Source organism: Vespa velutina, chromosome 1 (genome assembly GCF_912470025.1).
Source record: "Vespa velutina chromosome 1, iVesVel2.1, whole genome shotgun sequence".
Lineage (NCBI taxonomy): Eukaryota > Metazoa > Arthropoda > Insecta > Hymenoptera > Vespidae > Vespa > Vespa velutina.
The window spans coordinates 18,999,334-19,026,848 of record NC_062188.1 but is presented as its reverse complement, the minus strand read 5'-3'; the positions used below and the strand labels follow the sequence as shown (position 1 = coordinate 19,026,848).

Below are 27,515 nucleotides of genomic sequence, written 5' to 3'. Positions count from 1 at the left end.
CTTTTTTTCTTTTTTTTCATGAAAAAGAGAGAGAGAGAGAGAGAGAAAAGGTGAAGCAACAAGGGGAAGAAAAGTATCTCACCTTGATGGAACTTCCGTCGCCGTTACCAGCTAGAGGAAAAGTATGTTCAACCGGCGAGTCCCGAAATTTTCTTAGATTATCCTCGTTGTACGGCACGACTCTTGTTGCAACGTAATTCGGTTCTATCCCGTTACTTCTGGACCACCAGGCGGCAACTTGGCTAAAATGTAATCTAGAACGGACTGCCTGATAAAGTCCTTGGAAATTCATCGTTTCCGGGCTCCTGCGAAATGGATAGATGATCATCATGTTGATTGTATTCAAATGGATAAACTCAATGTTTATAATAAATATAAAAATTAATATATATATATATATAATAAGTGAACTTACTTGCTTGGTACAACGCAAATGGACCAATACTCGAGCAAAAGTTCTGAAGTTTGTTGCCATGGTGAGATGGATAAGGACGGTACAGGACAAATTGGGTGCTTGCTGGTAGCTTTTGCCAAGCCGCACTGACAATTGCTGCAGAGTAGTACTTCGACGCATAGGAACGATCCGATCGCAGTTCGATCGGCGAGTTCTCGAACTAGGACAAGATACCGGTCGCACTGTACCGATAGTAGAAATCATATCAATTAAAGAGAAAAAGAGAGAGAGAGAGAGAGAGAGAGAAAGAGAGGGCAAATCGAGACAAATTATATATAACCTTAAATCTATCGTTGAGTTTATCGATATCGATATCGGTGGTTAAGAGACCAGACTTCGGACCAATCCCGAAAGTTAACGAATAAAATTTGATCCTTCGGAAGAGCTCCAATTACAACGAAAGCCATCGAATTCGATATCCAAAAATTCTTTTGGTTTAGAACTCGTACGCTGGCTTCTCTTAACCAGAAACCACCATCACCACTAACACTACTACCATCACCATCATCACCACGCGATGTCGCGTTTCTGCTTTTCCTCGTAAACTGAACTATCGTTCGTTGAAAACCAAGAGAGATCGGAGACACGCGTGGTCTGACAATGCGAGAGTAATGCGAGTCGTGAATCGTGAGTCATATATAAGCGCCCATCTATGTATGTATATATATGTATATGTATATGTATATGTATATGTATATATATATACATATATATCTCTGCAAAGAAGGTATAGAGTGCGATTCATCGTCTCGCGTGACCCGTCCTTTCCTGGAATTGTACTTACGATCGTACAACGTGCAAATGTACAACCATCTGTTCTACCACAGAAATGCGAGTAGAACTTGCTTTAATGATCAAATCCATTTGAACGATCATTTTGAGATTCCTCTCATTTGGGAAGAGGAAAAAAAAGAAAAGAGAAAAAAAAAATGAAAAAAAAACCCCCTAGGGAACAAAAAAAAGGAAAAAAAAAAAAAAAAAATAAATGTGTATATACGCGCTTGAATATATTTTTCTATTGTTCATTCGAAACGTTTAATATCACAAAATGAAATTACGAGGAAGGTCGGTGGTCCCGTTCAGATTTTTAACGAAGACGTGACTTCACAAAACGACTCACCAAATAATTGTCCTCTTCGCAGACGTGGTTGTTTGGGAAAGGTTGCATGGGCGGCGCACAATGGGGACCCTCTTTGTAGCCACGCGGAGGACCCTGGATTCTCCCTTCGCATACAAGGACTCCAAGAGCTCGGAACATACTAAGAATACCGCCTCGACTACCAGCCCCATTTGGGCTGGGAGTGCTTCCTGTCACCGCACCTAGGCAGTGCATTCCTGTAACAAAGTAAATAGAGAAATTAAAACAAAAAATAAAAAATAAATAAATAAATAAAGAAAGAAAGAAAGAAAGAAAGAAAAAAAGAAAGAAAGAAAGAAAACGAGCCACGTTAAAACTATCGTACAGATTTTTCACTCGAGATTCAATCTTATTCGAATCGAATGGAAACTTTTCGCAAATTAATTTTATTCCCTTTTCTTCACTTCTTCTTCCTCCCGAGCCCATCGTCCCGACAAAATCTATCTTCTTATAAACTTTTGCTATGAAAGGTTTAATCAAATTGTAAATTTTTCTCTTTAAGAAATATAAAATCTTATATTTGCTTGATACGAAAAGATGTATACAAAATATTCGTTTAATATTACATTCGTCGATTAATTCGAGATACGACATTCGTAATTTATACAAGCGTATATTATTATTTTTCTCTCGTGCGATAAAGTTAAATCGGTACAATTTTATTATCAATTAAATGCATCATAGCCTACAGACATATTTAGGTTATACGTATCGACGTTTAAATTTTCCCTGGAATTCTTACGATCTGCGGCGAAGGAATAAATTTTTCTTGTTATTGTTGTTGGAATAATATAAAAACTCGATGTAGATTTTTCATTGGATCGTCGATTGTTCAGATTTCAAGGCTTTCGACAAGCGATGATTTGAAATTTTACCTTCGAGTGGCATGTTTTTTCTTTTTTCTTTTTTTTACCCCTCTTCTTTCTTTTTTCTTTTTTTTTTTGTTTCACAAAAAAAATTCTTTCGTTTTCGTTTTATAAATTGAAAAAAAAAAAAAGAAAGAACGAAAAGAAAAAAGAAACAGAAACGATAATAATTTTGTAAAAGAAACAAATTTGATTTTATTAGATGTTCGATGTTTCGCAGAAAAAAAAATTGTTGAATTCGAATTGCGGAATCTGTATGACGTACGTATATATCTATAACTACGTATAAATTCGATTCATTGAATTATTGTAAACGATCCGTCTCGGATTATCAATGTGAAACCTTGAAAAAGATATTTCCCGATCGTTCGAGAATCTTTTATCAGCACGTTATACGGACGTAGAAATATCGATTAAATACGCTTTAACAATCGACTAAGAGAAATTGGCACGATACCAAAGGGCTCTTAGTTCTTCTCGCAAGGTCGGCTATTCGAAGACAAAGAGACAATGATTTCTTCGTTCCTATCCTATACGTAGATAGGCATATATATATATATATATATATATATATATATATATATATATATATATATATATATATATATTAGGTTGTCCGAAAAATTCGTGCCGATTTAGTCATTACTTTACCTACCACAAATCGGCACAAACTTTCCGGACAACCCATATATATATATATATATATATATATATATATATATATATATTTATATATCAATAAAATTTGAATATGTTTATTTATTCTGAATAATATTTATGTAAATAAATAATTACTTACAAAACATGTATGTATGTAATATTCGATCGGGAAAATAAATAATACGAATAAGACAAATGACTTTCTCGAGAATTAACGAGATTGATTTATAGTTAAACGACATATTATTATCCTACGAAAGATGAAAGCTAAACGCGATTACGTTGCTATATCCTGTTAAAATTTTTATAATGAACGTTCATCTATAATACCGTCTGCACCTTCGAACTTTCCAATTCCATCGAGGAAGCAATTCGACATACAGCTTAACAGGATCGTCGACATTTTTACGATTCTCTCTCCTGAACAAATCGTAATCATTCTCTTTCGTTCATTTTCATTCTCTGTCATGACTTCGATATTCGTCTCGTTTTATTTCTACTTCTACTACTTTTTTTTCTTCCTCCTTTTCCGCTTCTTCTTCTTCTTCTTCTTCTTCTTGTTTTTCGTCGTCGTCGTCGTTATCGTCGTTGTCGTCGATCGTCGAGAAATAAATTTACAAATGTGTGTCATTCGTGAGAGTAAATCGTGTTGGACGTTGAACAAGCATTACTAATAACTTCGTTCCTTTCCATATAGGTGAATTAAAGCGTCGAACCGGATCACAGACTTTAGCTTTTCTCTTCTTTACACTGACAACAAGACCCGATGGACGAGAAAAGAAAGTCGAAGGAAAGATAAGTCTCTCTCTCTTTCTCTCTTTCTCTCTTCCTCTCTCTCTCTCTCTTTCTCTCTCTCTCTCTCTCTCTCTCTCTCTCTCTCTCTGTTCGAAATGAATATCGTTCAACTTTGACTAAGATCAACTTTGAAAAGTCGTTGACTCGAAACGAATACGATTGAGGGAAAAAAAATTAAAGGAAAAAAAAAAGTTTTACTTTTATATATATACATATGTATTAAAGATTTACGTAAGTATATATATATATATATATATATATATATTTGTGTACGTGGTATTCTCTCAATGTGGCTTTTACATTAACAGAATCGAGGTCAAGAAGGTGCGAAAACGCGTTGGTGGACCAATTACATGCTACGTACGTACTCTTTTGTCTCTCTCTCTCTTTTTCTCTCTCTTTCTATCTCTCTAGTTTTCTTTCACAAGCCGTAGTCGACTTTTGTTAGGGCGAGAGAAGAGAAAAGCGTAAAATACGGAAGAGGAAGAGGAAGAACTGAAGAAGAAGAAAAAGAAGAAGAAGACGGACGGAACAACTTTGGACGTTGGGCTCGTTAGCAAAGTCAATGACCGAGAAAATCCGTCGACTTATCTGTCTATTCTTTCTTTATCGCACGAACGAACACACTTTCACGAACGAAATGTTGATGATCGGTAAATTTTCTTTTCAAAAAGATCCTCTCGGCTGTAATCAATGGTCGTAAAATTTTTCTTTATTGAAAACGAACTTCAAAATGATTATTGTTATCTTTACAACACGATCGTCGAATACGAAGAAACGGATTTAATTCGATTTGGAAACACACGTTAAAGAATAATAAATATAAAAAAAAAAAAAAAAAAAAAAAAAGAAAAAAAAGAAGAAAAAAAAAATAAAGAAAAATGATCACGTTGGGAGACATTGAGGAAAACAAAATATTACGATCACTTTAATGAATCACCAATCCGAAGATTTGTCACGAATTCTCAAATGATTATTAGACTATTTAATAAAACGATTTGTCGAGCATGAATAAGTGAATTAAAAATTGTATTTGGAAACGCTCGTTGGAGAAAACGAAAAAAAAAGACTAACAAAAAATAAAGATAATAGGAAAAAAAAAAAAAAAAAAAAATCAGAAAAGATTACATTGATAGGTATCGCGATAAAGGATGATTTTACTTTATTATCCCGCAAAGTAATGATTCTTTCTTCCCATCCACGACAAACTCACTGACTTGTGGTCGATCACGAATCTCTGCTATCAATACTTTCGTATTACGAATATACATCTCCTCCGCGTGTCAATTTTCATCACTTGGAGGAAACTTGGGTGTTAGATAGAAAGAAAAAAAAAAAAGAAAAAAAAACATAAAATAAAATAAAATAAAATAAAAAGAATAAAAGAAAAAAGGGAAACAAAGGCACATAAAATATATATATATATATATATATATATATATATATATATAAAGAAAAAAAAAGAAATAAAAAAATAAATAAATAAGTAAATAATCGTACAAAATTAAACGATCAATTTTTCTCTCGTTAATTTTCTCCTCGACATGAGGATACGTAATGAGACGAATTTTTTTTTTTTTTTTTTTTTTTTTTTTTTTTCTGAAACAAAGAGAAAGAGAGAAAAGAGGATAGATAGACGGAGAATAGAGAGTCGAGAGAGAGCGAGAGAGAGAGAGAGAGAGAGACGAGAGATTAGAACGGTGTCTACTTTAGGTTGTTAGGCGATTAGGCGAAGAGAGACTTTCCGCGCAGCGACGCGAAGAAAAGCCGGCCGATGTTCCGGCTCGCGCGAACTCAACGAGGAATTTGAATAAAGAACGACGCGGCGTAAGGTTCTTATACGGTCCGTGGCGCATAAGGGAAGCCGGAGGAGGGTGGTCGGGAGGGTAACTGGAGGGAGGGTAGTATACAGAGTCTCTTTCTCTCTCTCTCTCTCTGCCTGTCTGTCTTTCTGTATCTTTCTCTCTCTCTCTCTCTCTCTCTCTCTCTCTTTCTCTCCCGTTGGTTATCCCTCGACGTGCACGAGGGTGATCGTACGTGCGTGTCATGCGCAAAACTTTGAATCCTCTCTTCGATAGATCCCTCGGGAGCTCTCTTTCTATGGTAGAGAGAGGAACGACCGAAACGAATAATTAACGCGTAGAGGCGATAATTGAATGACACGGAGCAACACCGATCGATCACGAGTGGACAATGTTCCTGTGGGTTTGTTTAAAAGGAAAAAAAGAAAAAACAAAAAAAAAAAAAGAAAAAAAGAAAGAAAAAAAATGAGAAAAAGAGAAAAAAGAAAAGAAAGGAAGAACAAAAAATCATTCTCTTTTTTCATTTCACTTTTAATCGAATATTAAATCGATCGAATTTTATCAATCGTTTATATCGTTTAAAGTAAGTAATTAAGTACTTATATATTCATAGTAATATATTTATACCGGTGTTATCTTATTACACAAATTTACAGTTTAGAAAATGTTCTATTATTAATTAATTTGTTATATATATATATATATATATATATATATCAAATGTGAATAAAATTGTAATAACAAATTGCGCTTTAACAATTAATACATGTTTATTACATTTAACGTGAGCTAGCAATGTCCTAGAGTATCTACAACGTTATATATAATAAATATATATATATATACATATATATATATATATATAACTACGTATATAGATACAAAATATACACGTATACGTTCAAAGAAGGAGACTCGGATGCACGAGGTGATTGCACTCGAGTACCGTGCTTCGAGCTTCGACGCCGACAAAAGCCGAGAAAGCTTCTTTCTCGCACGGAAAGTAGCCGAGTGAGAGCCAGCTGACTTCATATAGGGAGAGAGAAGGAAGGTGCTCCGCTTCGTTGCGGGAGGTTGACGAGGGTAAAGGAGGAGGAGGAGGAGGAGGAGGAGGAGGAGGAGGAGGAGGAGGAGGAGGAGGAGGAGGAGAAGGAGCTGAAGGAAAAGAAAGAGAGAGAAGAGAATCTAACGTTCCTATCGAAACAACGAAGATGTGCAACGCATCATCAACGAGTTGATTCAACTGAGGAGAACAACACGTACATACATACATTTGAGCAACTTCATTCGTTCTTCTCATATTAATCAATGAGCGAAGTCGAAGAAGAGAGAAAGAGAGAGAGAGAGAGAGAGAGAGAGAGAGAGAGAGAGAGAGAGAGAGAGAAAAGATATCGTACGACTTCTCTCGATAACTCGATGACTGTCTCGTTCTTTTTCATTCCCCGCGAAACTTCTTCACTATTATCGATTCAAAGAAGACTCGGGGGGCGGGGCAGGGAGGGGGTAGGAGGAGTTTCTTTAAGATTCGAGGTCATGGTTATCCAAAAAGAACAAACAATTGTGTACGTTCTAAAAACGAAGATCTTCGTTCCTAGTATTATAATAATAATAAGACACCACGCGAGAAAGAGAGAGGGTGAGAGAGAAAGAGATAAGAAAAAGAGAAGATATGGATTTCTCGAGGATCGTTAAAGTATATGTAAAAGTAAATCTTTTTTTTCTTTGACTTTCCTTTGAGAATTATCTGAGAATTTTTTGTTTGGTTTGTTTGTTTGTTTAATTGTTTTTTCCCTTATTTTCTTTTTTCTTCTTTTTTTTTTTTTTTTTTTTTTTTTTTTTTTTTTTATTTATTTTGTTTTGTTTTGTTTTCGTCGAAATCTAAAATTCCGCTCTTCCCTTTCGATCTCTTTTTCTTCGCTCGTTTTAACGTGCAAAAATATAAAAGTTATTTGGAATCTCTCTCCTTCTGGTAGTCTCTTCGATCGAGATATTAATAACGCTGGATGGTCATGGCCGGCTGCTTAACGATCGCTAAATTATTCTCAGGGAAAAAAATATTGCGGCTGAATGGCGCCATTTATATCGAAATATATATATATATATATATATATATATATATATATATATATATGTAGTATGAATATACTTTTTTAATCTTCTTCCTGATTTTTTAATACACACACAGAGAGAGAGAGAGGGGGGGGGGTGAGAGAGAAAGGGTTACTTTTTGAAAATAAAATATGATCATCATAACTTATAAAATAAATTAAAAATTTTCGTATAGACATCGAGAGATATAGACTCGATCGATCAGTAAACAAAACATATTAATCAATGATGATCGACAATCGTTAAAAAGAAAAAAAAAAAAAAAAAAAAATTTAAAAAGCTTATTTTCAATGAGTACGAGAGACAATGTGACAAGAAGATTACAAAAATATTTTGTAAGAATATTTATCGATGAGCTATGAAAAACGATCCAATCGATCGATTATCGAAAGAGGACAATGGGGCTAAGTGGGAAAAGAAAGGAGAAAAAAAGAAGATGGACGTGCGGACAGAGATAGCGAGAGAGAAGAGAGAGAGAGAGAGAGAGAGAGAGAGAGGAGAGAGGAGAGAGAGAGAGAGAGAGGAGAGAGAGACAGAAAGGTCAATAACCCGGAAAGGAGGAGAGGACCGGCTCAATGATTTTCGTCCTTTTTGTCAAGAAGTGTAGTCTCACGAGAACTAAACCCAACGAGGCCAGACGACTTTGTAACGACGAGAAGAAGGTGCAGGATGACCGACCGGTCTCTCCGCTTGAAAACTCCACCTACATGTTTCTTCAAGAAAGAAAGAGAGAGAGAGAGGGTGAGAGAGACAGAGAGAGAGAGAGAGAGAGAAAGAGACAGAAAAAGAGAGAGATAGAGAGAGAGAGAGAGAGAGAGAGAGAGAGGGGAAGCAAGGAAGAAAGAAAAAAAGAAAGAAAACGAAAGAAGAAGAAGAAGAAGAACAACAACAAGAAGTAAAAGAAGAAGAAAAATAAAAAATAAAAGAAGTAGAATAAAATCGGCTAATGGTAGGGTAATTGAAAGCAGAAGCGTCTTTCTTAATACCGTTTCATCGTAACACGAAAAGATTCTCGTTATTCGAACGACTCTACCAGTTAGACCAACTTCTCTATTCCATCTAACGAAGAAGTCGGAATCGCGTCGAAGGAAGGAAGGAAGGAAGGAAGAATTGTACGAGTGGAGAGAAATAAGAGGAAGAAATAAAAAAAGGAAAAAAAAACAGAAAGAAAAGAAGAAGAAGAAGAAGAAAGAAAAAATAAAATAAAGCAGAAGAAGAAGGAAAAAAAAAAGAAACAGAAAAAGAAAAAGAAGGAAAAGAGGTCTGCTTGGAAGGCACAAAGGAACGGCCTCGCGAGTTCTCTCCTAGCCGTTTCTGCGAATCGAAAGCAGAGGACAAAGGAGCCGACGTGTTCCCTTTATCTCACTCTTTCTTTCTATCTATCTGGTCAATATATATATATATATATATATATATATATATATATATATCCCTCTCTCTCTCTCTCACTCTCTCCTTCTCACTTCGTTCTCCAGCAAGTGGCTCGTTTTTCCGATGTCATCGAAACTCGAGGGAGGAAACGATCTCGTTGTTTCATTGCATCTCCTTCTACCGATCTTTTCAGCTTGCCAAAAGCATGACACATTTCACCAAGCAATTACCTTCTCCTCCTTCCCCTCCTCCTATTTTTTTTCTTCTTCTTCTTATTTATCTTATCGCTAAACTTTTGTCATTAATTTTTTTTTTTTTTTTTTTTTTTTTTTTTTTTTATTACTATTGCTTTTTGTTCTTTTCTCTTCTTCTTTCTTTTTTATTCATTTTTTATTTCATTCTCTCTCCGAAAAAAAGGAAGAAAGAAAGAAAGAAAGAAAGAAAAAAGAAAAGAACGATGAGGTCGACGGTAAGGTTCTTGAACGATTAAAGTGACTGGCGTCTCCCTTTGTTTTATACTCATGCATCTGTGTACGCATGTGTATGCTGTGTGTGTGTGTGTGTGTGTGTACGTATTATGGATATGAAGAGAAGGATCGAGAGAAAGAGAGAGAGAGAGAAAGAGATCGTAATAAAAAATATGAGCGATAACAACTAGGGCACAAGTGGGGGGAGATGATAAAACTCGCTCGATCAAACTCTCCTCGATGATTTCAATATTTCCCCTCCTTCCCATCGAATGGATTGATTAATTTAAACTATTTTATATTCATCCTTATTTTTTCTTTCTTTTTGTGTGTGTCTGTGTATGTGTGTGTTTCTTTTCTTTTTTTTTTTTTTTTTCCTATGTACACTTCAACGAAATTGTCAATGAAGGCTCAGTTTTAAACAAACTTATGATCGATTTTTCACACTTTATAAACGAGAATAAATAATAAAAAGAAGAAGAAGAAGAGGAAGCGAAACAAAAAAAAAAAAAAGAAAAAAGGAAAAGAAAATGAGAGAGAGAATAAAAGAGATTTTTTTCTTTTTTTACGATTAGAATGGTTAAATGGAGTTTCGATAGAATATATATATATAGCATGTGCTCGGTATATTCCATAGCTGACTTTCCCTGATTGGTAATCGTATACGTTTACACGCTCGATGAAGGAAATCATCGATCGATCGATCGATCGGTATTGCACTTCATTGAAATCATTCGCATCGAATCATTGGTTTTTCCGTTAGTCGTACTCCGTTATTCGTTACATAGGGATATCTTGACAAGAAACATGTATATCAAGTATATACGTAGAAACATTGACTCATTGCAATTATAAATTTATTAACGCCAGTTTCATTTTCTAGATCAAATGACGCAGGATTAGAGACACCAGAGAGTAAAGAGAGAGAGAGAGAGAGAGAGAGAGAGAGAGAGAGAGAGAGAGAAAGAGAGAGGGAGAAAAGAAAAAAAATACACTTTTAATAGTCCGTTTCTTTATCATAATCTATCCGATATATATATATATATATATATATATTTTTTTTTTTTTTAATTAACGACAATTCTCTATTTGCAATTAACGATACTTAGAAACGAGAATGTGATCCACCTATTATATAAATAAGTATTAAAATACACGGAAGTATATTTTACTAATGCACGCAACTAACGAACAGAATCTATTTCATTTTATATAGATATATATTCGTATCTATGTACATGTGTATGTTGTGTATATATATATATATATATATATATATATATATATATATACATATAGACATCTGTCGTTGAAAATCGTTTCGAATAACGATCAATTATCCTGACACGAATCAGTCTTGTATTGTCGCGAGATAATTTGTACTTCTCTACGTTCTGTGAGAGAACCGTAAGATCCATTCGTCTAATCACAAAGAACGGTTACATTTGCCAAGAATGATTTATATTTATCTTCGCGGTATAATCTTTTGTATTACAGAGGAAAGATGAGATAAAAGGAGGAAAAGAAAAAGAATGAAGAAAAGAAAATAAGTAAATAAATAAATTATGAAGAGAGAAAAAAAATGAAAAAGGAACTTGCAACGAAGATATTGTAGAGAAAGCTTTGAATAGGCGATGATGATAATAATAATAATAATAATAATAATAATAATAATAATAATAATAATAATATGGAGAATGTTACGATAAATTTTAATCTCGTTTTTTTCTTTTCTCGATTAAAATACGGCGAAGTTCTACGACGTTTAAAGAACTTAATTTGAATCTACTCATAGAAATCTTGTAATCATCTAATTAATGAAAAGTGGTAATTAATTTTTTTTCTACGCGAGATATTGGAAAGAAATATTGTAAAAAAAAATTATCACAACGATATGATATATATATTTATATGTATGTATAGGTATACATAAGTTGAAATACCAACGAATCAAAGTCAAACGATAAAACTAGAAATGGTAACCACTATCAGAAAGAACCGCTCATATAAATCCTTTGGCGCTACGCTTGGTTGGTCTCTCGAAAGAGATCTAAAAGGAACTCGAAACGGCGATTTCCCTATTTCCGTATTCAAGAGGCTTTAGAAGCCGTATCGCATTTAAATGGAGATCTCGATGCTTTCGACTTAACATTGCGTACTTCCGTTTCTACACTTTTTTTCTTCTTCTTTTTTTTTTTTTTTTTTTTTTTTTAATTCGTTTTTTAATCCTTTTCCTTTTTTTCTTTACTTTTTTGCTTTCATATCAAACACAAATTTCCTCATATAAAATACCTATATATATACAATATTTGAGAAACAGGAAGAACAGAAAGATGGACTCCTTCGGGATTGAGTATTGAAACCAATCCTCTTTTATATTAATCATAAATATAGATCTCATGAATGAAAATAAAAAAAAAAAAAAAAAAAAAAAAAAACAAACAAACAAAAAAAAAAACAGAATGATAAAAAATCAAGAAGAAAAAAAATTGATAGAGAAACGAATATATTTATGAAATCGATCGACAATAAAGAAAACATTTCATCGACTTCATTTTATACATATGTATACATACACACATCCACACACACATATATATATATATATATACATGTATAAAAAATTCTATATATACATATATATCCTACGTGATATTGAAGATCGATGGAAAAATAAATTTCACCCTTTAAAAGGAGAACGACACCACCGGCAAGTTTTCAATCTCCCCAAGCGTTATCTCGTCCTTTGCCGGAATTTTTTTGTCCTTCCCCAGACTTCCCTTCCCTTTTCGTCCTTCGACACGGAGCATCGTACCCGCTTTTCACGTCTAGACGCTGCGTTCCCTCTCTCATTTCGTCGGATTGCCGGGAGGAGGTCGAGAAACCTGGATCGTCTTGGCTCGGCAAAAAATGAAAGACTCGAAGTAGCAGAGCAAGGAGTAGCAAAGAGTAGCAAAGAGTAGCAACTAAGTAAGCAAGCAAGCGAGCAAGCAAGCTCGTTTTTCGAAACGATATAAGATATTGAGAATCTTTGAAATTTCGACGAAATATTTTTATATCGTTGGAATGAACACGAATGAATTTGAGTTACTTCACTTTGGAAGATAGATACTAAAGAAAAAAGAAAAAGAATAAGAGGGGAAGAGGAGGAGGAGGAGGAGGAGGAAGATGAAGAAGAACGAAAAAAAGAAAAGGTGAAGAGGAGGGAAGAACTTCGTTACTTTCGAAACATTATTAAACTACCTTTTTCTTTGTACCATGCTCGAAAGCTTACGAAAAGCAAGCACCGATCAGAAGCACCTATCGATCGCGTTGTTCCACCTTGTGCTTCCGTTCTCGATATGTTCTTTATTCTCGATATGTTAGAGCTAGCTTCGACGACGGTCATTTAGCCGAAATTTGCAAAGTCCGCTGTCTGTTCTTTCTTTTTTATTTACTCGATTTATTTATTTATTTTTTACTATCATTATTTCTCTTTCTTTTCTTTAATCTTTTCATGCGATAAGACAAAGCGTATTTACGTGGATAACACCTGTACACGTATATTTCTTTCCTTTTCATTCATTCATTCGCTCTTGCTGATTTATTTGACGATTATGAGAGAGATTCCGTGTTTCTTAGAGCTCTTCGTGATAATTATCGACTAAGTAGAAAAGAGAAAGAGAGTTTTAATGAGCCGAGACGAGGAACAAAGCAAATGACAATATTACTTTCTCCGAATGAAATAACCCTCATTTTCCAATTACGTTTGATTGATCTCAAAGGAGCGATGCGAAGTCTAGAGACAGAGAGACAGAGAAAAAGAGAGAGAGAGAGAGAGAGAGAGAGAGAGAGAGAGAGAGATTGATTTCTCTAAATGACGTTGTCTAGAAGGCAGACTTGATAAATATGAAGAGACACGCCTTATCCTATTCTGGATAAGGATTGAATGAACGAGAGAGCAATCAAATACGAAACGTAAAGATCATTTCAAAAGAAGATCGTCCGAGATAGTTTTTATATTTTCATTTAAATCTTCCACAAAGATTTATCATTTCTGTTAGATTTCATTATCATATAACGAAATATGAATACGATAGTAAAGAAGAAGCTATTGAATTGAACGAGGTAGAAGGACAGAAAAGATAAATAAACACATACATACATACATACATTTACACACACACACACACATACACCCATATATACATAAATACATACGTATAACAACGTTTAGTCTTACTCTTCCGAATCGACGTTTTGTCCGTGGGTTTCCATTCGATGAATCTCATGGATCGTATAACTCGAGAGAGCCAGGGGCCCTATACAACACAGCTGTTACTACTAACCGTTCAGGAAACTTGTAACTTGCTGCACCGGCGGCCAAGCCTGCACCTTGTTTTCTTTCGTCACGTGTATGAGAGAAGCGAGGTGCCGTGTATACGAGCCGTCCTGCGGACGTGACACAACAACAACAAATTTAAAGGGACCTACCAAAATCCTAATAGGGCTACCAATTCGATTCGACTCGACTCGACTCGACCCGACCCGACCCGACCCGATCCAATCCAATCCAACTAGTCACTAACGCTATACTAAAACATTCTAATAATCATTTTCTTACTGGTCTCTATTGTCAATATACAATATTTATTCTTCAACATCTGTCAGACTGGTACGGGGAGTCAATGACATATTTATGTAACTATACACGCATCTATCTATCTATCTATATATATATATATCACATATTTGTTTCTCGATTAGAATACCTCGAAACCTTTAAGAAGATTTCATCTTATCGGTTAAGTAACTCTTTCGTACGATAGATAAGATTGAAAAGTTTGTATTATTTTGACAGAGATCTTTTGACTGCGCAGTTTTTAAAAAGACATCTTCCGCGTCGAGATAACAGAGCTTTCTAACGTTTACTTCTATAATACATATATAACATTTTATATATATATATATACGCAGGAAGGAGAGAAGAGTTTTACGGGTCGTTATCGTAGATCGCTCGATAAACGATGGTATGACTGGTGTCCGGGATCGTATGAAAGAGAACGACAAAATGAGACGGATATATAGATAGATAGATAGACAGATAGCGAGAGAGAGAGAGAGAGAGAGAGAGAGAGAGAGAGAGAGAAAATAAAAAACGCGAGAAGACGAGACTCCCTGTTAGGATCTTCCTCAACGCTTAATATTTTCCCGCTGCGTTGGAGCAACCGGTAGCCTTAATGGATCCCTCTTCTCTCTCGCTCTGTGGCCCACATTGTGAGAGAGCTACGTGTGGGTTTCGAGATCCCGCGTTGTTATATCGTCCAACCGAAAAACATCGTGCATCGGAGTTTAAACACACCAGGCCCATTATAGTGATTCCACAGGGATTTCAGATTTCGCGAGAGTTGATACTCGAACTCGATTTACATATAAGTATACACACACACACACACACACACACATATATATATATATGTATATGTATATATGCATCTCATGAACATATTCCATGCAAATAGGATGGGGAGTTGTATTGCATTGAAAAGAGAAAAGCATAGGGAAAAGTTATTTTCCAGTCTGCGTGAGTCCATTCGACAATTGTAGTTGAGTTTGTCCCGATGTTTCTCCAAGTTATTATTGGCGAGCACGCACTAAAGCACGCACTCTCCTTTCTCTTCTCTTCTCTTTCGTTTCTTTTTTTTTTTCTTTTTTTTTTCTTCTCTTTTTTTGTTTTTCGTTTTCCTCTTTCTTTTTTCTTCGTCGTTGCCATTAAAGCATAATCACCCGATCCTTACGACGACGTTTTAAGTATGTTGAGAAAAGTGGGGACTCTGTCGAGCGATCTTAATCGCATAAGATTTAGATTATTACGGGTAATATAGAACAACAGTCGGCCGATAATTGATTGTTCCTTTCCAATGTTACGATCATAAACCATGAAGATCTACGAGAGAAAAACGACAGACAGATGAAGATAGAGAAAAGAAAAGAAAAATATGTGCAATGGACTGAGAAAAGCTTTTCTAGATATACCAAAGTAGATCGAGCATGATGGTTTACAAAGAAAGAGGCTTCTTTCGCCTCGAGGATTAATCGATTCTGTATTACTAGAGTTCGAGTTCTCTCTCTTTTTCTTTAAACCGTACTCTCTTCGACAACGAAAAAAAAAAAAAAGAAAAAAAAAAATAAGACTTGTAAATTTTCCAAAATAATCTCGCAAACGGAAGTGTGTTCTTGGTGATAAAAAAAGGGCTAAGCTTCGTGTATTTGTCGACACACATACACACACACGAGCGCGCCATCATCATCATCATCATCATCATCATCATCATCATCATCATCGCCGCCAGAAAACGAGCTTCTATTTCCAGAGTCACGATAGACGTTGTTAGACGTAAGCACGTACGAAGGAACGAGGTCGAGAAATGATTTTCTCTTAAAATTAATCGCTTGAAATTCTTAAATATAACGAGAATTTTTTATTTTATATATATCGTCCGTTTGTCGTTAATAAAATCTAAAGTATATATAATATAGAGATAGAGATAGAAAGAGAGAGAGAGGGGGGGGGAGGAGGGGATGGAGAGAGAGTGACGTAATATTTAACGATGAGAACAGACGTTTCTAAAGAGACTACCAATTTTCATTCATAACACACTTTTATTTTCATACTTAACGTTCTAATCAAAGATCCACGCAATTGGTCTATCATTTCGATTGGTTCTACTTTATTTTTCTTTTTTTTTCTTTTCTTTTTTTTTTTTGTTTGTTCTGTTTTGACGTTTTTAAAAGTAATGCTTTTTAAAACTCGACAAACATTTTCTTAAAGCTAAAATGAAAAGTAAAAGCTCAACGTGTATATACTCGGAATATACAAAACACCTATCTACAGTGTCTTTTTTCAGTGTTTCATGTTAAAACTATCTACATAAAAAGGAAAAGAAAAAGAAAAAAGAAAAGGTCTAAAAAATGAGAAAAGCTTCCATTGTGTTCGAAGAAAGTTGCATCATAAAAACGCGTTAAGAATAATCTCTACGAGGCATGACGCACAGAAAACAGCTTAAAATTGTTTTATTGTGGGGAAACTTGATGGAGATTAAGAATTCGATGAAGTACCGGAAAAATAAAAACGAGTATACTTGAGAATAAAGTAAGGGATTTATGATAAATAGATAAGGGACATGAAAGATCTAAGACTAACACATATTTCATATTGAACAAAAACAATTCAATATCATTGTCATATTTCCAATCATCGATTCCGTCGTATTTTCATACAATTTTCGTCGTGAAGTGAGTTTTTTTTTTTTTTTTTATTTTTTTAAGTGACTATGCGAAAACTAAATTCTGACAAAGATTTTTCATTTTCGAATAAAAGGAGAGATTTTCGTTCATTCAAGTCATTCACATGCGCTCCTTAAATATCCATGATAGTAGAACGTATATAATAATCTGACTGATAGTGATATATTCAACAACGATATCGTGTCGATATAAATGACTGAAATTGAACTGTTTAATATAACGACGGAACGTTGAAGGAACGGAGATTGGATTGAATCTGAATTGAAATCCATATGAATTGAGCTTTAGATTGTGACGGTTCGTGAGACGAACAATTTCATCGGAGGGAAACTTCGGCTCGATAATATCGACTCGTGCTCGGTTCAAAGAACAATAAACACTTTCGATAGCGGGATCCCATTAAAATCACGCTACAATTACCGAATACCTTATTCCGTATTTATTATTCACATTTGGCACATATTACGAAGAAATTAAAAAATTAGAAAAAAGAAAACTAATAAAATACAAATATTTATTCTCTTTTAGTTCCTTTATAAAAGAGCAGAAAAAAAAAGAATAAAAGAAAAATTAAAATTAACTACGAAAGAAGAAGAAGAAGAAGAAGAAGAAGAAGAAGAAGAAGAAGAGAGCTTAGAAATAAAAGAAGTTTATATAAATGATTCAAAAATATCACTTTGAGCGATAGCAGAGTAATAAGAGAGCTTTCAATGGGTTCGTTTTACGACGCGTTTTGTGTTCGACGAAGCCCATCGTATTTGTCGCTCGAAGCGTGAATGCTCGGGGATCAAAGGGCCAAACGCAAAATGGACGGGACGACGAAGGGCAGACGAAGAGGAAAAGAAGAGAAGAGAAGAGAAGAGAAGAGAAGAGAAGAGAAGAGAAGAGAAGAGAAGAGAAGAGAAGAGAAGAGAAGAGAAGAGAAGAGAAGGGACGAGAAGGGTTCTGCTTGCAGTTCTTGCGACGTCAACGGAAGGACAACGGTGGTGGGGTATTTTCTGCAGACGTAGTAAACGTTGCGTAGAACTACAAATACAATCGAATATGTATATACACATATATATAGATAGGACAAAATGGTGTGTGTGTGTGTGTGTGTGCGATGCGAGTAGAATGGTCGGTCGGGGCATACGGAACTGGACAAAAAGTGGTCAGACGAATAGAGTGCCATATTATGACCATATTACAAGCCGCCGACGCGCAAACACACAGATGATGATAGCGCAACATATGTAATAAAATATAATGATGATAATAACAATAACAATAATAATAATAATGATAATAATAACATTCAGAGACAATGATACCCAAATATTTATTTATTACCTTCTTCTTCTTTTTTATTTTATTCTCCATTTCAAATACTCGTACAATCAGATTCATTTTGATTATTGTGACGAGCATTTAATCCAATATTCTTTTTTTTTTTTTTTCGCTATCAGTGTTGTCCCTCATATACTGTATAACGTTATAACAAAGAGGTATGAGAGGAATATATGTAAGCGAGGATGGACAAGAGAAAGAAAAAGAGAGAAAAAGAGAGAGACAGAGACGTATGTGTACATCAACGATGAGCATAAAGGCCAATTCACCGTTCTCGCTTCGTTGAATCGCCCTCTTCCACGCATAATAAAGAAAAGATCCTTCTTTTTGATGCCTCGATTCGAAACTTTACCTCTACTTTATCCTTTACCTATCTTTAGTACCCTTTTCGTATAAAAAATATATCGAGTCCGGTCATTCGTTACTTTGCTCGTTGTTTCGAAGTTCGTCTCTTTTGATATGATATTATGTAACAGACCGTCCCTCGGAACATCGTAACACACGTAACACACGTATGTATGTTACAAATAAATCTTATACTGACTTTGGTAGAAAAAAATAATACCTATGTAAACGATAAATGATATAGTATGATGGATATTATGTTTTATAATACTTGAAATAATCATTGAAAGGCTGAAAGAGTGATAGACAAAATAAATACATTATTATAATAATACGTAATTAAAATAAATACGTACTTATAATAATAATGATGATGATAATAATAATAATAATAATAATAATAATAATAATAATAATAATAATAATAATAATAATAATAAAACAAAAGAAATATTATTATTTGATACGGAACGTATTAAAAAAAAAAAAAAAAAGAAAGAAAGAAAAAGAAAAAAGAATGACTAAGCATTATGTTTTAAAGGATTTGAAAAAAAAAAAAATAATAATAATAAAACGCTGCAAGAATGATAGAAAAGGTATATAAGTATATACGTAAAATAACAGAATGTTAATTGTTAAAACTAATTCCTGGGCAATTAGAAAAAAAAATAATGTACTTACAAAGAAAAACTAACAAGATATTAAAAAGTATATTAAAAAAATATTTTAAAGTACTCGAAATAATTATGAAAAAACAAAAAAAAAACAAAAAAAAACAAAAAAAAAAAATAAATAAACATTGAAAAGAATGATAACAAGATTAAACGAGTAAGTCATAATCAAAATAAAAATGTATTACTCGTTGTAGAACGAAAAAAGAAGAAGAAAAGAAAGGAAAAGAGAGAAAGAAGGGAAGAAAAAAAAAAAGAAAAAGAAATTATTGCGCAGAGAATCTCGAAACATAATCGCGAATTATGTTTCATAAAATTACTTTTTAAATCTTAAAAGACACAAATTCTATAAGGAGTAGAAGGAGGAGGATGAGGAGGAGGAGGAAGAAGAAGGGTTTTTGATGCAACTTCAAGAGAAGAGAAGAAAAGAAATAAACATAATGATTTCTGTCGGTTCCATGACAAAGAAGTTCTATGCCTGATTCTTTTGGCGCGTGCAACAACGCGTGGGTGCATGCATGCACGCACGTTCCCGATGCGCTCTCTTTCTTTCTTTTTCTTTTTTCTCTTCCTTTCTCTCTCTCTCTCTCTCTCTCTTTCAAGGATACAAAGAATGAGGGGAATGAAGGATAGAGGAAAAAAAAAAGATGGAGGATAGAATAGGTGAGGTGAAAGAGTGACTCCTTCGGACTCGAGATATCGTGTCAAGGCTAATGTTTATTGATCGAGCGCTGGTGTTCCGTACGCGTCCGCTTATCGACTGAGCCCGCACCGCACGCGTTACCTCTCTTATCCTCTCCCTCAACCCCACCCTCCTCCGCCACTCTGACACAACCACCCACACCTGCCCGCACCAATCATCTATTGCATATCGTCGGTCTCTTTCTTTTTTTCTTTCTTTCTTTTCTTTTTTTTTTTTTTTTTTTTTTTTTCCTTTTCTTTTCTTTTCACATGCAACCAACTCCATTGTCATTATTAGAAATGTCACCAACGTAACACACGTTTCGCGTTATTTGTTCTTTCTTTCTTTTTTTTTTCTCCTTTCCTTTTTCTTTCCATTCTTTATCTCTTTCTCTCCGTTCTATCATCATTTCATCGTTCTTGCACTTTTATACGTATTATTTATTATTTATATTGTACATCATATATGCATGTATGTATACACGTATACGTATATTTTCTTTTTAAAATATAATTCATTCCCCTTTTAAAATGTTTATCCATGTTTCGATGATAATTACGTATAGACGAAAATGACTCTTCGTTTTTATTGTTTCTTTCTTTTGTAATCTTTTTTTTTTTCTTTCTTTTTTTCTTTTTTACGATCTCTCAACATTCTTGTAATTTATTTTTTATTTATATCACATATTTTATACACACACACACATACACGTATATATATATGTACACTTACATACATATGTATATATATATATATTTTTCTTTTTATAATTTATTTTCGACGTGTTCCATAGTTTTTGCAAACGAGTCTTTGTTAGGCGCAATATTTCCCGGAAATTATTTCGAGCAGAAGTCAACGAACGTACGAAAGCCACAGAGCACGCGAATAACCCGCAGTGTGTCGGTCTATTTATTTAACAAGCGCGAATGTTACTCCGCAGAGACGAGTTAACGTCTCATATATTTTCCTCCTTCTAGCGAATAGAAAGGGGTGGGGAGGGTGGAGAGAAGAAATTCGTTGATTCGCGGCCAAGGGTTCGATGCTAACACACAATGACGACGAATAAAAATGAATCCCTCGAGGATCCGTGATTCGTAATGACGAAAGTACGTCGATCGATTAAAAAAAAAAAAAAAAAAAGAAAAAAAAAAAAAAGAAAAAAAGAAGAAGAGAAAAAAAGGAAAAAAGAAGTAACCTCTTATGGCCTAATTCACTTTACAAATCTACGGAAATCGATCATGCGTCTCTCATACAAACATGACCCACATCGTTCAAAAGGATTTAAAACGAATCCGATTATTATTTGTTCCTTTTCTATGTCCTCGATGTCGTTGTTTTTCAAGCCTTAAAAGTAAAAAAAAAGAAAAAAAAAACAAATAAACAAAAAACAAAAAACAAAAAATAAAAAAAAGGTAAACTCAAAATATAAATCCAAGATAAAAAAAAAAAGGAAAAAAAAAAAAATACATGAAAGAAAAAAGAACAAGAAAATAAGTCTGTACAAGAGCAGCGTGAAAAAAAAAGTAAAAATATATAATATGATAAAGAAAAATTGGGGATGATAGGAGGATGGGGGCGAATGTATCGAAAAGATACGTTACTGGGATGTAGGCTCTGGGGGCTCGTATCGCAAGCCGACGAGGTCAGCTGAGCGGAGCGAAGTGCCGAGCCTTCTCAGCTGGGCGCAAAGATGGCGACTAGTAGCGAACAGCTGATCGAGGGGACGCGCAAGCGCTCTCGTTAGCCGAGCCGCCTCGGGTTAGTTGTCAGCGTCAGACAGAATCGCGCCGGCGCTCGGTGCGCACATACGTCGTCAATTATATGTATACATACATAGTTGCACTTTACGTTTATGCTTCATCTCCGATCATATATCATATCTACTTTTTTTTTTTTTTTTATTTCATTTAAAATAATTAATATTCAAATTTAATTAATATTCATCGTAGAACGATCGAATCTTCGCTATTCATTTTCTCTTTTTCTTTCTCTTTCTCTCTCTCTCTCTCTTTATCTAACTCTCTTTCCTTCTCTTATTTTTACTCTTGCTTACTTTTAGGACAACTAAAATGGGCCGAGTGGATACAGAGAAGCATCTTCGAAGCGCGCTGCTGCTATGTGCTATCGAGGTAGTTCTCTCTGTCTCTCTCTCTCTCTCTCTCTCTTTCTTTCTCTTGTCTCTACTCTACAATGTACTTTCACCGTTCTCGTCGACAACGATGACGACAACGACGACGACGACGACGACGACGAGACGGATGCAGTAGGGTCGACCCTCTTGACACCGTTAAAGGAAATACATGCTCGAATACTCGAATAGAGGCGCGGTTGGTAACAAGTGGATAAGAGAGACTAATAATATACCAAACGAGCATTGGAATCGTGTAAGACACTGGTTTACATTACATACGTACGCGGATCTTCCTTTTTCAAATCAGAAAAAGAGGCTTCGGTGTATTCCTACTCCTCGAATGCGTCATTCGAGATATATATATATATGTGTGTGTGTGTGTGTGTGTGTGTGTGTGTGTTACACATGACCGATGACGTAACGTAATAATCCTGGAAGATTACGGAATTCAATATATGTATTACATTTGATATCAAATGTATCGTCGAGTGAATATTTTTCTTCTTCCTTTTTATTTTTTTTTTCTTTCTTTTTTTTTTCTTTTTCTGTTTTTTTTTTTTTTTTTTTTTTTTTTTTTTTTTTTTTTTTTTTTTTTTTAAGATAATTACTCGTTTCGTATGTTCTTTTCTTTTCCCTTTTTTTTCCTTTTCTATTTGTATAAAATTGATTAGAACATTGTATAATGAAAATCGTTTGAGGGGCTTATCACTTCTTATCTGGTTATGATAGTTTAACCGTTGAAAAGTTTTGTACCATATCGAGCTTGATTTATTATCCACAAATAGAGGTGTAATTCCGCTTTTACTTCTCTTTGGACTTTGGAGTCTTCGTTGTTAAATTGAAAAAGAAAAAAAAAAAGACAAAAAAAAAGACAAAAAAAAAAAGACAAAAAAAAAAAAGACAAAAAAAGAGACAAAAAAAAAAAAGAAAAAGAAAAAAAATAGGATGAGAAATGCATAGGATCTAAAAGAAGACTTTAGAGGGGTAATGACGAAAGAGAGCTATTCGCTACGTTCACTGTCGTCCCACTTTGTGGGATTTTAAAACAAACACGCTCGTCATATCCAAACGAACCTTTCATTAACTTTGTACCTTCGTTAACGTTTTCTTTTTTACTTTCTTCTTCGATTGACTATTCACATATATATATATACACGTACGCACACATTTTTCTAGTCCTTCGTAAATTCTTACGCTTCTCTTTAGTTTTGTGTGTGATGATTCGGTCTTCCTCGAATCCGTGTCATTTTCATTACGTACTACATTGAAAAAGTTATCGAGTCTTTCGAAGATAGATGGTTATTTTAGTCTCGTAATATCAATCGCAGAGAGAACTTATTTTTTCTTTCCTCTCTCTCTCTCTCTCTCTCTCTCTCTCTCTCTTTCTTTCTGCCCCTTTCTCTCTTTCTATCTCTTTCTCGTTATATTTATCCTCCCGTAATAAGAAGATAACGGGCTACGAATGTTGACCGTAATCTTTGTATTATATCTTTTTTTATCGTCACATTTACATAATATTCTTTAAAAGACATTCTTTAGAGATGGTTTTAAAAAGGTATCGCTATGAAAAAAATATGACGTTCATGATATGAAGTTGAAGGTGAAGTTTGAAAGAAGAAAAGGTATAGGAGAGGAGGAGAAGGAGTAGGGGGGAGGAAGAAGAATAAGAAGAAAAACAAGAAGAAGAGGAAGAAGAAGAAGAAGAAGAAGAAAAACAAGAAGTAGAATAAGAAGAAACAAAGTCCTTGGAACGGTCGAGCACTTCGATCGCTGACGTTCTTAATGGACTTAAGAACAGAAGCCTCCTGGCTTTAAAGCTCGACATACCAGCTGGTATCGTGCCAACGATAATCGTCACGATATTGCGGCACGTTCGTGACGTTTCTTGTCCCGTGTCCTTTCACTTCGGCCTAGGTGCAATACCGACGAATTACAAACTAACGTACATAGCTATCAACCGAATCAGACGGAATCGTTTTTTCAACGATATTGTACGATTCGATATATTGTATAATATATCGATCGCATTAAAGAAACAACGAACGATAATAGAAATAAATAAATTCATTGATTTATACATAATTTACAAACGAAAATAAATGAACTGGATTTTAACTTGAACTTTCTGTTTCTATTAATCGCGGAAAAAACCTCGACACTAATACATTGACCGACATATCGTTTCAACTCGAACGCGATTAGTCTGCAAAAAATATATGTATGTATGTGCGTGTATATATATATATATATATATATACCAGGTGTTCGATAATATTCGCGAAGAAAAACATTTCGCTTGAAAGTTCGCTTTCTGTTCGACTCTTTGGAAATATTTTTCTTTTCTTCCTTACTTTTTTTCTTTTATTTCTTCCTTTTTTTCTTCGATCGATTTGAAAGTATATAATTTTACGCTGTTGGTAAAGACGATGAGATAAAAAGGAGAGCACGATGGTTATATAGTCAACGATAGAGGAGCACACATTTTCCACTAGGTCCATTCTCGTTCATGTCCTTTCACTCAAACCAGATGGTGCTACTACGAATTACGGGACCGCCTAAGTAGACAGGCAAGTCCCAAGCTGGAAAAACAACGCCAATTTTTTCTCTTTCTCTCTATCTATCTATCTCTCTCTTTCAGACACACACACACACACACACACACACACACACACACACACACACACACACACCAACATAACGCTTATATTTTAAATCAAACATGTAATGAACTATGGATATGAAACGATTTCATTAGCAATAGATTTTATAATGCTCTTTTTCAATCAAAGATTTTTCTACGTTTTATATACCAATATGTGCTTCTGCCAATTTCCTGTTTAGCCACTTTACGAAATATGTTAAAGATCGAACGGTAAAATAAACTATGTATTATGTATATGCATCGATTAACCTCGTAAAACTTTCTAGGTTTTATCTATTGTTTAAAAAACAAATTTATCTACGTCTTTTCGTTTATATATATACATATATATATATATATATAATCTACTGTTTAAGAAATCCTTTTAAAAAGATTCCTAAAATGAAATAAAATTTATTTCATTTTAATAAAAGATTTAATTTTATTGTAAGGAAAAAAAAAAAAGAAAAAAAAAAGAAAAGAGAAAAAACGATTACACTTTCTTTTTCATTCTTTTTTTTTTTCTTCTTTTTTTCTTTTTTTTTTCAAATCTTTCTCGTTTAACGACTAGACGAAATTCGGAACAAATTGACCGTAATTATTGCGTCTCAACGAAGACACGCTCGTTTTGATAATTTGATAAAAACTTAGACTGCATAATGAAAATTTCGCAATAGTACGATCACGATTCGGTCGAAGAAAGACAGAAATAGAAATAGAGAAAGACAAAGAGAGAGAGAGAGAGAGAGAGAGAGAGAGAGAGAGAGAGAGAGAGAGAGAGAGAGAGAGAGAGAGAGAGAGAGAGAGAGAGGAGGGAACAGGAAAGAAGGGAAATTGAAGTTGCTAGACGATTTCCGTGCGAGGTAATTGCGATCGAATTAAATCCCACCATTCGTAGTGCTACGACGGCTTGGTTCGATTTGCTCTACGAGCTTCGGTGTACGTTTCACTAGAGAGAAAGAGAGAAAAAGTAAAAGAGAAAGAGAGAGAGAGAGAGACACAAAGAGAGAAAAAAAGAGGCAGACAGAAAGTAGAGAGAGAAACGGTAGTTACAAAATAACATAATTCAAGACGGAAAGGAAAGTATAAAATGAAGTGGTGCTATGGAAGTCTTCTAGTTAAACCATACTAAGAGATAAGTACGGTAGAATCTTTACTATTAAAACTAATAAGAAGATAATATATATATATATATATATATACACGTATGTGTGTATGTAAACGTTTTAAAGTAAGTGATATATTTCGCTCGATATATCACTTATTTTAATGAACCATTAATTCCTTTTTCAAACTCTACACGCACATATATAGATACATTTATCTCTAAGCGTATATATTATTAATCGAAGGAAGAGAGGAAAAGAAAAAGAAGAATATGAACGATTAATTTTCTTTAATTTATCTATTCCTCCGTAATAAAATGTATTTTACTCGAGAAATAAAATACGTAGAATATATGTATATAAATGGGAAACAAACTGAAAGGATCTAGATTCTAATCTTTATTACGGAATTATGGGAACGACTAATCACGGGATCGGGAGGGGGTCGGGGAGGTGGCAAAAAAAATATTATCTTCTAAGGCAATACCAACGATATTTTTGTTGTTGGATCAACGTCGATTGATCAGCCAATTCTGAATGCAATAAAACAAACTATATCTATATATTTATATGTAAAAATACATATATATATGTATGTATCTATTCGATTCGTAAGTTAGAGGAGGATTCTTACAACTAGAAAGAATATTGCGAAATGAAAGAGGTTCCGGTCGTATCGACCGTTGGAATACGCTTTACGTTGGAGTTTGTACAATGTAATAAATAATAAAGAGTGTCATCGTACGTTTCTTGTCACGAGAACAGAATGAGAAGGGAAAAGTAATAATAATGACGACAACAACAACGACAACGACGACAACGACAACGACAACGACAACGACAACGACAACGACAACGACGACAACGACGACAACGACAACGGCAACGACGACAACGACAACGACAACGACGACAACAAAGACAGACACGTCGTGAAACTTACATTTGATTGTCTTTTTTTTCAAACTAGTAAAAAAATCATATCTCTAGTTGGATCAATATGACGAGAAAACTTTAAGAAAATAGAAGAAAAAGAATAGAAAAACTAACAAATAAATAATATAATGAATAACAAATAAAAGAAATATAAATGAATTAAGTGATCCAACGAGTAATTTCAATTAACAGTCGAAGTTACGTTTTCTTATTCTTCTTCTTTATAATTTTTACGTCATTCTATTACACAATGGTATTACTAATGGATTTATTATTACGATCTTATTATTACGTATCTATAAGCTTCCTCTTATTATTACATCTTCGATGGTAAGTATTACGGAGTGCTCGTGAATTATCATCCCCATTGTAATTTTACGAGATTAAAAGAGAAAAGTTTTAAATCGAAAGAGGAGGATCAAGTAAATATGTATCTATGTAAATGATTGGATATAGAACGAGCAAGGGAATTGACGAATTATCATAAACGCAAAATTGTCGCGATGTCGAAGGAATCCTTGCGAATTGCGCATAAAATTTTTATCTTTACTATTGCATAATAACGTATGTTTAGAAGCTTACATATCTTCGCACGATGCGTCGTCTTTCTAAACATCGAGACAGATCGCGATATCATTTAAATGACCTTCTTTATCTCTCTCTCTCTCTCTCTTTTTTTTCCTCTCCGTCTCTGTTTTTCTTGCTTTCTTTCTTTATTTCTTTCTATC

At 34.2% G+C, this 27,515-nt stretch overlaps 1 protein-coding gene across 3 annotated transcripts in view; it reads right to left on the bottom strand.

Moving 5' to 3' along the window:
• LOC124946394 overlaps positions 1 to 27,515 on the bottom strand; it is a 53,377-nt gene that overhangs the window by 6,386 nt on the left and 19,476 nt on the right. The window contains exons 1-4 of one of the 3 annotated variants that reach the window (XM_047487060.1): positions 3,458 to 3,930; positions 1,575 to 1,789; positions 416 to 636; positions 83 to 305 (exon numbers count right to left, since the gene is read on the bottom strand). In XM_047487060.1, coding sequence (XP_047343016.1) covers positions 83 to 305; positions 416 to 636; positions 1,575 to 1,789; positions 3,458 to 3,587 — 789 coding nt within the window. In that variant the 5' untranslated portion in view covers positions 3,588 to 3,930. Of the gene's footprint in view, positions 1 to 82; positions 306 to 415; positions 637 to 1,574; positions 1,790 to 3,457; positions 3,931 to 27,515 lie in introns of those variants that run through there. The other 2 variants (XM_047487149.1, XM_047487224.1) reach the window with 2 other exon arrangements.